The following is a 13,370-nucleotide window of genomic DNA, read 5'->3' on the forward strand; positions in this document are numbered from 1 at the left end:
TTAGTATAATCATGCAAATATTGCTCATCTAACTTAAACCTCTCTAAAGCTGTTAGTGTAGTAGTCTCAAGTATAGATGTAACTTCAGCCTCTCTCATCTCATGATTTGACATTGCAACAATCATTATTATAAACAATATACCACACACAATTGCCATTCCTACACTCAAATATCTACAATACCTAGTGTTATTATCTAATCCAGACTTTGGGGGTTATTACAACTTTGGAGGAGGTGTTAATCCGTCCCAAAAGTGACGGTAAAGTGACGGATATACCACCAGCCGTATTACGAGTCCATTATATCCTATGGAACTCGTAATACGGGTGGTGGTATATCAGTCACTTTACCGTCACTTTTGGGACAGATTAACACCTCCTCCAAAGTTGTAATAACCCCCTTTATCTGTAAAGAAACAGAAAGCAGGATTTAACTCTTAATTAATATGCAACACGAAAAAATCAAAAATCTAAATTATACTTCCTTTTCACGCTTCAGCTTCACACAACAAGACCCCTTTTTCTTCCTTTGTCAAAAATTGGTTAGCAGCTGGTCATCTCTGTGATTCTAAGTGTCATATCAGGTTATCAGTGTCTCTTCCGGTAAAGTCAATAATCTCAGTTTCTTTTGCTCAACGACTCAGTCTATTGATTTCCTCCTTCAGGTTGCATCAAAATACTGATCCGTAACTTCTCTGTCAAAGCAAAAAGACATAAACTCGTTTTGTCAATCACTTGTTGTGGCATATACCAACTCTGGTCCTGCATATCTTCGACTTGCTACTCTCTTTTCAACTTTCTTTCTCCTGCTAGTTCTCCATCACTCAATTCGTCTTCCCTTGTGGTGTCTATTTCTTCCTCTATTGTCTCATTTATAACCAAGTCCTTTTTCTTGCCTATTTGAGATTCAGGCCAGTGGTCTCCTTTTCTTGCCCCTTCTGTCAACAATCTCTTCAAGATTTAACTCTTCTCCTTCACTTATCAGTTGTGCCTTCTCTTGATGGACCTGCAACGGGTTCAGGAGGAGTCAGATCACTTTGGCTTTGACCTGTCTCAACTCTTTCCCCCTCAGGCTCTGGCACTTGGTCTCCTTGTTGTTCAGCACCCTTTGCTTCTGAGAGAACCTCTCCTGTGCATGGTTCTCTTGTCACTTCTGCCGGGTTGATCTCTCGTTCTGTCTCCTGAATTTTCGCACCCTCGTCTCTTACTGGGGTGATCGATCCTTCTATTGCCAATTCTGGATCCACTTCAGGCTCGAACTGCTCCAGTTCTGGTTCAGGTAGAACTATTTGCTTTGCTGCTATTGGTGTCCTCAGCAACACTTCTTCCTGATCCTGAGGACTCACCACTTTCGTAGGATGGCTTGCATGTATCCAGTTAGGCAAACCTGCACACTTCACAGATGATGTAGTTATCAACACCACTTGATACGGACCTCTCCAACGTTGCTCCAGGCAAGTCTTTGGCACATGCTTTTTGGTCACGACCCAATCTCCTGCTCTTAGATTGTGACCTGGGTCATGGATGGGTTGCAGGGTAACAGCTTGTACCTGCTGAGAAAAAGATCGAACCACATCAGCTAGACCCTTGCAGTAGTCCAACACCATATCATCTGTGATATTGATAAGAGCATTGGCTGGTATTGCTGGAAACCTCATTGCTCTTCCCATAAGAATCTCATTTGGGGACAGCCCTGTCTTTCTGTCAGGTATATTTCTCATTGACATCAACACTAGAGGCAATGCATCCGGCCATTTCAGATTTGTGGCAGCGCACATTTTGGCAATTCTTGATTTCAGAGTACCATTCATTTGCTCTACCAGTCCTGATGCCTCTGGACGATAGCTGCAGTGGAGCTTCTGTTCAATGTTCAATGCTGCACATAAGAGCTTAATCACTTTGTTATTGAAGTGCGTTCCCCTATCTTATTCTAAAGAGATCGGGAATCTGAACCTTGGTATCAACTCTCTGAGTAACAACTTTGCAACTGTGAGGCTATTATTTCTACAGTTTCTGGGGTATGCTTCAATCTAATGACTAAACACACACACCAACACGTACTTCAAACCACCACATGCAGGCATTTCAATGAAATCCAATTGCATTCTCCTGAATGGTCCGCCTGCTCTTCCTATGTGGCTCAGATTCACACCTGTCCCTTTTCCCACGTTTAACTGCTGACAAATCACACATCTGTGACACACTGCTTCAGCTGCTTTCCTACATTTTGGATTGAACCAATTAACCTTGAACAACATAATCATGGCATCTCTACCAATGTGTGCCTGACTAAGTTAATACTGAGCCATCTGAGTCAATAGACAATTCGGCAATACCTTCTGACCCTCCTCAGATACCCAGATCTCATCTGGTCTCTGTACACACTTCAGCTTTGCCCACAACTTTTTCTCTTCCTTGTCTGCATTTTCTTGCAATGTTTTCAATTCTTCTAGAGTATCAATTATTTTCAATGCAAAACTTGCACAACTGGTCTCTTCTTCTGGCATCAATTCCCACTTGTCTTTGAACGATATACAGTTCAGGGAACAAAACCTTGCAACCTGATCTGCACACCCATTTCCGAAGGAAATGTATTCTTGCGTTTTTTGATGTACACTGCATTTTACCACAGCAATCTCCTCGGGCATTTGGATTGCATACAGTAATTCTCTGATCCTGTCACCATTTCGTACTGGGGTTCCACTGGAGGTCATAAAACCTCTTTGCGACCACAATTGACCAAAATCATAAACAATTCCAAATCCGTATTGACTATCAGTATATATTGTCACTCGTAGCCTGGTAGAAACATCACAAGCTCTAGTAAGAGCCACCAGTTCTGCTACTTGTGCTGAATATACACCAGAAAGCCTCGATGCTTCTAAGGTTCCTGTAATAGTACATTCAGCATATCCTGCTCTCAAAGTGCCCGTTCCATCTCTAAGACATGAACCATCAACAAAGACAATTTGGTAATTTTTTTCTAACCGAGTATCTATGATATCAGGCCTAGGCTTTGTACATAGCTCAGTTACTTCAAGACAATCATGCTCTATATCGTCCTCCCTTTCAATTTCAACAGTATCACTTGGCAATAACGTTGCTGGATTCAACATTGTACATCTTTTCAAAGTTACATTTGGAGCTCCCAATATGCTCGTCTCCTACCTTGTCAGTCTTGCCCTGTCAAATGTTGTGTTTTCGTCCTTGTCAGTAAAATCTCAACAGAATGTGATACAATTACCATCACTGGGTATCCCATGACCACCCCTTCACATTGGGAAAGATTTTGACCAACTGCAGCTACTGCTCACAAACAACCTGGTAAATCTGCTGCAACCGGGTCCAAGGTAGCTGAAAAATAAGCTACTGGGCGATAAGTACCTCCATGGACGTGTGTCAAAACAGATAAAGAACAAGCATCACATTCATGACAAAACAATGTGAAAGGCTTTGTATAATCAGGCATTCCCAACGCTGGAGCTCTGCACAAACTCTCTCTCAATTCAGTGAAAGCCCTCATCTGATCCTCGTCTAGGATAATGGATCTGTAACTCCTTTGTGTGTCAACTGCTGGCAAATCCTTCTAGGAAGTCGGGGGACTTCTCTGCAAAATCTTTGTAATTCTTTCTCTGGAAATTCTCCTCAGCCCTGTCTCAATTTGATGACCCAAATATTTGACAGATTTCTGACAATGCTGCAATTTCGCAGGTGAGACTTTGTGTCCAAACTCTCCGAAATGATTCAACAGGACAATCGAGTTGTGCTTACACTTGTCCCTTGTTCTGGATGCAATCAATAAGTCATCAATGTACTGCACAAGACTCGTTTGGCAGGATAATTCCAATGACTCAAAATTCTTCTATAGAATCTGATTGAACAAAGATGGTGACTCCATATACCATTGTGGTAGCCTGCACCAGCTATAGACTTTATCTAGGAATTTGAAACTGAAAAGAAACTGGCTATCCTCATGAAGTGGCACCGAAAAGAAAGCTTGTGACAAGTCAACCACCGTGAACCACTTTGCCTCACAAGGAATCTGAACCAGTATCACTGCTGGATTGGGTACAATCGGACAGCACTTATCCACCATGTCATTCACTTTTTGCAAGTCCTGCACAACCCGTACCTTTCCACATGGCTTTTTCAGTCCCATTATCAATGAATTACATGGGCCGCTCAACACTTCCTTTAGAACTCCCTGTTTTAGAAACTGTCCAATTATCTGCGCCACTTTCATCATCACATCTTGTGCCATGTTATACTGTGCAAGTTCCAGAAAATCAACATTCGGCTTCTGATTTTTATAGGTTCCACTCCTTTGCTCAATCCCACTTCCTTTCCTGTTAAATCCCAAACTTTCTCCTTTATGGTTCCCTGCAAGTCTGCATGCAACTCCTTTATAGTGAACATTGGGAACATTTCAATCAAAGGGTATTCTTCATAAGCATCATTGAATCCCATGGCTGACTCCTGCTCATCCTCATCATCACTATTTGTTTGGACTTCTATCCCTGCATCTGTACAATCTATAGAGCATTTGGTCTTGCACAATAAATCTCTGCCTAACAAGGACACAGGACTTGAGTCACACACCACAAATCTATGCAGTCCCAAATAATTTCCAATTTCAACTTGCATAGATTCTGTGATAGGGTTCGTTAACTGCCTATTCTCCACACCCACAACCTGAACTGTCCTGCCGGAAAGGGGAAAATTTGGTACTTCCACACTCCTCACTGTGGAGCACATGGCTCCAGTGTCCACTAAGAATGAGACCTTATGTCCTATTACTTTTCTGTTTACAAAAGGCCCTCTCTGATCTACCTCTAGGGAAGCAGCAAGAATGCAAGCTCCTTCATCCGAACTGTCACTCATCCATTCATTGTTTATTTCATCCTCACTGTGAAATGGAAACTGGTGTACTGTATTGTTACTATTGTCTGGTCTCTGACCTGTGACCTGTTTAGTAAGCATAACTTGTTGCTGCTCCATCGGTGCTTGGGGTATGTGCATTTGCTGTCTAGGCACCATTGAAACCTGTTGCTGTATTGGCGATAGAGAAGTAAATTGTGCTCGAGGCACCTGCAACTGTTGTACAGGCAAGAAATTGTGACCTCCATTTTGAGCATTTGCGACTATGCCCCTCATTCTTGGGACCATTACAGTTTGAGCTGCACCAACATCACTTTGCTGAACCATTCCTTCCTGCACCATCAATGGGCACTCCTGCTTCAAGTGTCCCATGTTTCCACACAAATGACATGGCAACATCTTTTTAATGCCCTGCATGTCATTCTGAACAACCACAGTGCTTAGATCCGGACCACGCATCATATCCGTGCTGCGTCCTCTACCCCTCACTTGAGGTTGAAACATGACAGCTCTCTGTTGTGGTGGCATCGGCGGCACTAAAGCTCCTTGTACGCCTGATTGTGCTGCCTTAATCTGCATCACCATTGCCTTCTCTTTGAACTTCTTTTGTTTCAATTCGATCTTGTCACTATAATATTTAGCATACTGCAGTAACTCCTCAATCGGCTTTGCCTGCCAGGAAATCAAATGATTCTTAATCATCTGCCCTACTCCAGGTCTCAACCCTTCAACAAATCTAAATATGAAATGCAACATGTCTTTTGGCTCGACCGCTTCCTTACCACTGTACTCCAGAAAAGCCTTCAACAACCTTTCATAGTAATTATGTATTCACTCTTTAGTCTCCTGGACTGTAATGTCAATCCTCTGCCAATCAATGTTTTAGGAGAAATCCAAGTCTTCAGGAACTCAATCACTTTATAATAATTCTTCATTACCTCAGGTGATGGTGCGCCTGTAATTTTGTTCCTCTCGGGTTCACTCGTTGGCCAGTCTACTGCCCTCTTACACTCGACCCATAAGTCGGCTGGTACAACTATCTCGGATAAAGTATTCAAGTCTTCCCACAAACACTTAGAGAGTTTCACGAACCTCTCAGTCTGCTGATACCATTCAACTGGCTTCTCTCTCAATCTAGGATAATCATTCATAAAAGACAGTATGTCACTTCTGTGCCTTGGGACATGAACAAATTGACCCCCTCAAATTTCTCTCATTGGAAGCATTTTAACTGACTCCCCTTTCTCAGCTCCCTCTGCTTCTTCTTGGGAATCTGGTTTTCGTTTCTCTTTTTTCCTTGTCCATCTGCCTTCCCACTTCTCTAATGTTCCCCAGATCTGCGCACTCTGCAGTAAGTCCCTTAAGTGTGCCTTCATTCCAGCTGATCTCATGTGTTCAAAATCTTTTGCCTCGAAATCTAATCTGTAACTCTGTCTCAAATGCTTCATTGTTTTAAGATCAATGTCATTACTTCTATGCTACTTTCGCTAATTTCTGGTGTATTTTCCCTACCTCTTTTGTGATCTTTAGGCATAAATACCTCAGCTCTTCATCGTTGTAGGATTCTAACCTATTCAGTCCCATTGTTCCCTCAACTAACTCATTAACCTCAATATTTAATCCCACTCGATTCAGCTGGTCTTCCCCTTTTGGTGCACCTTGTGAAGAATTTAGACTATCCAGCCAATTAGTTAACTGCTGAGCTGTTAACCCTTGCAACGAAATATTACTAGCATTCTGGACTGGCAGCTGCTGTGCCAGTGTACCCGAGGCTTGCTGTGTCAGGAGTCTCAAGCTCTGATTTGCACTGAAGACAATTGCCGCATCCGGGAATGTCCCAAGAGGAGTAAAACCCATAGGAGATCTAAGCTCACTAGGACCCTGTCCTAAAGATGATGTTGATTGTGTTGAATCTCCCGCTCCCTTCTTACCAGACTCTCTGACTTCTCAGTTTGTTCCCCTTCTTCTGTTTTCTTCTGCGCATATAAAGGTACCGCTGGACCAACCGTAATCAGTAGCAATATTGCATCTGGAGCTGCCCTAGCACCTGCACCTTGTGTGAGTGATACTCCCATTGCCTGATTCATTACTGGTGTAAGATCAACCGAAGTCCCTGTCAACGGGGTAAACTTTGAAATACCCTGCGTCTGTACTGGGGGTAATAACATTGGTGTCGGGTCTGTCTGAACCAACATTGGCTCTGGAAGCACCTGCTCCCTCAACACCACAATATTTTAAACAGTCTCAAGAACTGGCACATCTGGATTAACTCTCTGTACTGAAGGTGTTTGAACCTGTGCCTGAGCTACAGCACTGGTTCCTGCAACAGGTGTACTCTGTACTGCCCCAGGTAATTGTCCTCCTTCTGCTTGTACAGCTCCCGCAGCTCCCTGGGATGTTCCAGGAGTAGCAGGAGGGGCTGTAGCACTAGTTCCCAGACCCCCTGCATAGGTTGTCATAGGTGTAGGTCTACCTTTCAGCAACTGCTTAATGAGATCCTCAACATCAGAATCATCTTCGTCCACATAAGACTTCTTCCTTTTCTTCTTTCCCTCACTCTCCTCTTCCTTGGCACTATCCCCTTTATCTTAGTCATCACCCTCTGTAATTGCTGGAAACATCTTAATCTCTTTCATAGTCGCCATCCTCCATCAATTCTGCTGCCAATCCCATCTAGCTTCCGCTAGTGACTTTTCTACTTTCTTCATCCTTCTATTGAACTTCAGCTCTTGCTGCTGTCTGGCCACTAGCTCCCAAACTGCTAAAGCCTCAAACTGTGCTGGTCTCTGTAACGGCTTCATGTCATACAATGATGATTGTAACTGATCCAAAATTCTCAAATTAAACGTCCCATGCTCCGGAAAAACTATTGTCCCTTGATTCTTAGTCAATTTACTGCATTGCTTTAACCAAAGACACAAAGCTATGCCTTTCTCTGTCATCACAAGAAACGCTGAGTATCCTCCAGTGGGGATTGGCTCCCCCGCTGTTGCTTTAATGTAAGAATCGCCTCTCATTGCACTCTTAAATGCCTTGAAAAACGTCATTTTACATGTTTTTGTGTAGTACTAATTCAATAAATGAAATGACTTTTACTCCTGAGATTTCCTTCAGACGTTTGCTCAACCAATTGCCTCTTACGGACGGCTGCCAATCCGTTCGCGGCTCTTCTCACTAACCAACCTATCCCAGCGCAGCACACACTGATGTCACACTGACACGCAGTGGCTGACAAAGTCTTGCGGCTTGTCTTCCTCAACTCGATTCCACTCAACTAATGCAATTTATTGCAAGCGCCTTCACCAAATAATAACTGAAACAAACCTGCTGGTTTACTACAGGAAGGGACACAATCGCTTAAGGGACCTTACGGGTTTTCACTAATGGCTCTTTCTGTCTCTTTAGCTATTCCTCTTTCTCAGTCCCCCACATTCGCAAGTAAAGTTCGACCCGCAAACTTTACTCTCAACTGATCAATAGGTCTGTCCTGGTGCACATAGGACTTGCCAAATCTCAGACAAAGCTTCTTTAACTCAACTAAAATGCACATCGACTTGTTGACCACGCCTGATCAACCTACTAAACCAGACAGATTACAACATATAACCAAGTGTCTCCTACACTTGTCAATATACTCCGGAGTCTTAGACCACGCAGGGTCCATATATCACCAACAACCACGTGGACAATTCTTTAGCACAAAGCGTCATAAACATATGAAGTTCGACAACTTCCCTACTCTCACACTTTGGAGTACGCACACTCCTACTAACCCTTAACTGGAGTACGCAGACGCCCTACTTTTACCTCACATACAACACAATTCACCTGTGATTTGCTCAAGCCTGTGCAAGCGCAACCTACTACTCTCATACTATCTTAAAATATCACAACAACATACCCAATCTTACCAAAGGGATCTAGGATCTGGGAAAGTCATTTCTGGGTTTAAGGGGACATCATCTTTGCTACCATTCCCATTTCAGAAAAACAAAATTCAACCTCATAAAAATTCAAACAACTGTACCTAACCTAAACTACAACCATAACCACTAGTCACCACCTTAACTAGTTCGCCAAGGAAACTAACCATCAAGCTGCTACCAAAAACTGCTAATGTGCCTAGTCCTTAGTAAGTAAACTTACAAGGGGACGCGTATAGGTCGATGAACCTTTTGGATGGCATGGAGTATCCTAGTCAAGCGGTAACTAATGTAACATCAATAAACATTACAAACAACAAGAAACACCAAGAAAAAGCCCTATCTAATAAGAAAATACCATCACTATCAAAAAGGTTAATTGTTTTTTTTCCTTATTAGTTTCAATTCTAATCAAACCTTTATTCTACTTTATTGGTAATCAAATTTTATCAGCATCATAAGCACTATTCACCATTAATTATTGATAAGCAAAAACGAGCATCAACATAAGTCAGCAAATTCTTTATCTTTTTGAATAATTCAGCAATGCAAGTCAGTCAGTCAACTGTCACCATTAAGTCACCCTTGTCAGCCTACCTAACTCAAATTAGCATCAGCATGTGGGTCTTCATGCGAAAACAATTTAGAGAAAAATCATTAATTTGGAAAAATCTATTTAAAGAGAGAAGAACATTTTAAAACAGCACAGTTGGTACCTAGAAGAAAAAGCACACGTTAGTCAGTCACATTGTTATAGCTACCTATCCAAAATAGATCAGCAACGAGTCAGTCTTCGTCTCCAGGTCATCAGTCATCAGCAAGTATCAGGCTCACAGAGATAATGCCCAATTATCAGCACTTCAGACAGCGTCTCCTGACGTCATCAACTTTCACCTCTCCGGTCTGAATTTCCTTCCCTTGTCATGACTTTTTATTAGGGTCTCTCAGTCCGTCCCATAATTTGCTAATTTGTCAACCTTATCAGGGGTTATGATGCTAACCTATAGTTTTTGTTTACCACTTATTTGCGTCGGTTCAAGTATCAAGTTCCATTAGTTTGATTGGTCCTTCTGTCGATGAGAACATCATCCCGCTCTTCAGGTAACAAAATTGTTGCCCACAGTCTTTTAGTCAGTGCTTCCACTGTTCAAGTCCTGGGAAAGTATGTTTAGCCTACTCTACACATAATTGTATCAATTTGATCTCATCATCTCCTTTCCTCTGGTACATTTACAGAATCTTCTAGCAGAGCCCGTCTGAACTCTGTGCAGTTCAAGGTCCTTTTCTCCAGTTCCAGTCCTCTGCAGCTCATCGCGTCTCCACGTTTAAGCAAGCAAGGCCCAGCGCCGACCAGGCCTCTAGTTCGGCTACGTTAAGAATATGAAGCATCATAAAACATAGGTTATACATTCAAATATAACATTTTAGTGCAGAATTTGTAATCTCTTTTCATTATTTTAGCATTGTTAACACACATGGTGACCACTCCCCATGGGCACATTTTACTCATACACGTTATTTTCCATTATTAGTTTCTTTTATCAATATTTCTCATTACCCTGTATACGAAAATCATTATAAATTTCTCATATTAGCATATCTGCTCCAACATTGGCCTCTCTTGTTCCAAACCCCTACGCAGCCTAGAGGCTGGTGTGATTTAGATGGAGCCCATCTAATTAGGGTGACCAGTTTGAGGAGCATTAACTGGGACAGGTCAGATATAAAAGAAGGCCTAAAGACTTTACTCTTACTTTTATTTCTGGCCTGTCTGTTTTTTTTTTTCTTAGCTTTGTGAATATTAGGCTATAGATATGTTTGTGTGTTTATAAGACTACATATATAAAATTAGCTATGGCTTGACCTCCCACCCTGCACCCCAAGCCACCCCCACCCAACTCTCTCTGTTCCCAACTCCTGCTGGGAGCAGGCAGGGGACTGTGTTAACTGACAGTGAGAGATAAATTACTTTAATTATTTCATACTTTACTTATGCTTCCCTACATTATCTGACCTGTGTCCCAAAAACAGGGACATTCATTTAACGATCTGCCCTTTGTCACAAAAACCGGGACATTTATTTAACGTTCTGACCTTTGTTCCAAAAAACGGGACATTTATTTGAAATTAAGAGAAGCGTCGGGACACCCCTCTAAAAACCGGGACTATCCGGGGAAATCCGGGACGTCTGGTCACCCTAATGGAAGTGATAGTGTTGCACCGCTACACTGCCTGGGCCGCCAGATGACACCCTAAAAGAAACAAACAAAAGACACACCGACAGGCATTGTATGGTTCTTCACTACTGAAACGTTCACGTGTGCTGAAGACATTTGGTAGTCAGTCATGTTGCAGGGCTCGCTAAGCGGCGCCTGGCGTTACAAGCGGTCCCAGGCAGTCCTCTTTCCCGGTCTCTGCTGGAATTGGCCTGCGGCCGGGAACCCGGAAGCACTGCGGATGTTGACGGTGGGTCAGCTGATGCCTGTCAGGTGACAGCTTCCCAGTCACCGCTCCGGAGAGCAGGGTCTGCGGAGTGACCTGCAGGGATTCCCCTCACGGCCATGGACGAGTCCAGCCCGCTCGTGTCCCCCGTGCGGGATGTGCCGGACCAGGGCTTCCAGTCCTGCGCCTCGCCCCCTGTGGCTTCGGGCCGCTTCCCTGCCATCCCGGGGGTGGTTGTGCGGGTCCCTGCTGTCCAGGCACAGACCCCGGCACCTGCGGCAGCCGTGGGTCCGTCGCCACCCGGCTCTCCCAGCGGGGAGAGGCAGCCCCTGCTTGACCGGTCCCAGGCCCGGCTGCAAGCCGCCCAGGAGCAACGGGAGCGGAATGACTTCCCGGAGGACCCCGAGTTCGCCGACGTAGTGAGGCGGGCAGAGGCGGCGATCGAGCGCGGCATCTTCCCCGAGAGGATCTACCAGGGCTCCAGCGGGAGCTACTTCGTAAAGGACCCACAGGGGGTGAGTTGTGGGACGCATCGATTGTGGGCACACCCCATCTTCCCCCCCAAGGGATAACCTATAAAGGCAGAGCGTGATTTAAACAGCAATATATATATCCCATTAGGGTGGGAGATGAGGACCGGGACACAATGAAAATCATTAAGAGGAGTAGCTCTTGTAGGACTCTGGAAAGGACAGTTCTTACAAGCCAGTGTTCTCCACAGACTCCCTTTAGAGTTTTTGCCCTCACCCATGAAAATCTTTTTTTTTTTTTTTTTTTTTTAAATCAAATACTACCCTGCATAATTTTGTTTTGCTAGAATAGGTCCCTCTAGGCACTTCAAATTTGGATACCATATTGATATTTATTTTAGTAGTATTGAGCAATGGAGTTTTAACATGTGTGAATTATGTTTGGGTTTGGAATACGAAAGGGGCCAAGTGGGCACCATTTTCTGACACTTAATAACATAAACACGTTGTGAGTAGAGATGCAAGCAGTGGTGGGACTTTGACGCACATAAGCGAGGAAAGGGTTAGCTAGGGTAAATAAGCATTCACAATGCCACTTGGTTTGGCTTTTTGTTAGAGCCTAGATGAGAAAGAAGAGCACATAATGAAACGACGTCTTGGCTCACAACCATATTGAATTTGTGAGAATCGCCCATCACTGAAAAGTTTGCATTAGCAAAGCGAAGCTGTATCCTTAAAGATGAATGCTATGAACAGGACTCAGAAAGTGAAGTGTTGAACTTAGACGATATACACAGTAAACTGTTGCCTAATAGATGCTTTTGACTAATGATCAGTATTTTTGTTGCAGCTCTATGAAAGGTGTGTGCAAATGTTATTGTGAAGAAAAAAAGCTACACATTTTTAACAGTATGATTTTTATGGCAGCAACGTAAATTGAATGCATAGAAGCGATCAGTGAATAACAATGACTTTAGGTGAGATAAAGCATTTAATCGGTATGCACCAAAACAAAAAAACTTAAAGCGGTGATTAAAGTAAATGTTATGTCTCCTATAATTACAGCAAATACATATACTTTCTCCCAGTTGCAGTATACACGCCCTGTTCTAGTTTAGCAAAATGACTACTTGATGCTATTATCACCAAAACCTAATGGCAACACAAATGAGACAGTATAACCATCCTCGAAATGCTATGTCATTCATGAACTGCACAGCCAAGCAATGGCAGACTGTAGAAAACACACAGAAGACAATGGTTAAAGGGCTCTAGCTCAAAATCCACTCTGTCTGTGCTCTTATCTTTTTGTACTTTTTTGGACAATTGATGACGATAGGTCTTTTAAGCAGCCAAAGCCGTGTATAGCCAGGTCTAACCAGCAGAGCTTTGGGCTCTCCTAGCTTTGCTAAAAATGTTAAGCCATGCTGTACAACATCCCTGACTCTCTGTAACATGGCTAAGGTAGAATTAAAAAAAAAAAGGCTATGATGCAGCCGCTGCCTCATTTTTTGGCTATATGAACATTCCTACAAAATGACAAGGGCACTCTTTTTTTTTTTTTTGTTACTGATCGGAGTTGGATCGGTAAATATAAAGAAAAATGTGGGAACGTGTTTTTTATTTTCTCGAAGCGGGTAGGGAGAAGCGACATGAA

The 13,370-nt window shown here is 43.1% G+C and overlaps 1 protein-coding gene across 1 annotated transcript in view; it reads left to right on the forward strand.

Annotated features, from left to right (window-relative positions):
• The first annotated feature begins 11,273 nt into the window (after positions 1-11,273).
• PI4K2A (phosphatidylinositol 4-kinase type 2 alpha) overlaps positions 11,274-13,370 on the forward strand; it is a 162,161-nt gene continuing 160,064 nt past the window's right edge. Inside the window, exon 1 of the mRNA XM_069239626.1 lies at positions 11,274-11,758. Within this exon, the coding sequence (XP_069095727.1) occupies positions 11,363-11,758 (396 nt within the window). The 5' untranslated portion in view covers positions 11,274-11,362. The remainder of the gene's footprint in view (positions 11,759-13,370) is intronic.

This window comes from Pleurodeles waltl, chromosome 6, assembly GCF_031143425.1.
Source record: "Pleurodeles waltl isolate 20211129_DDA chromosome 6, aPleWal1.hap1.20221129, whole genome shotgun sequence".
NCBI lineage: Eukaryota > Metazoa > Chordata > Amphibia > Caudata > Salamandridae > Pleurodeles > Pleurodeles waltl.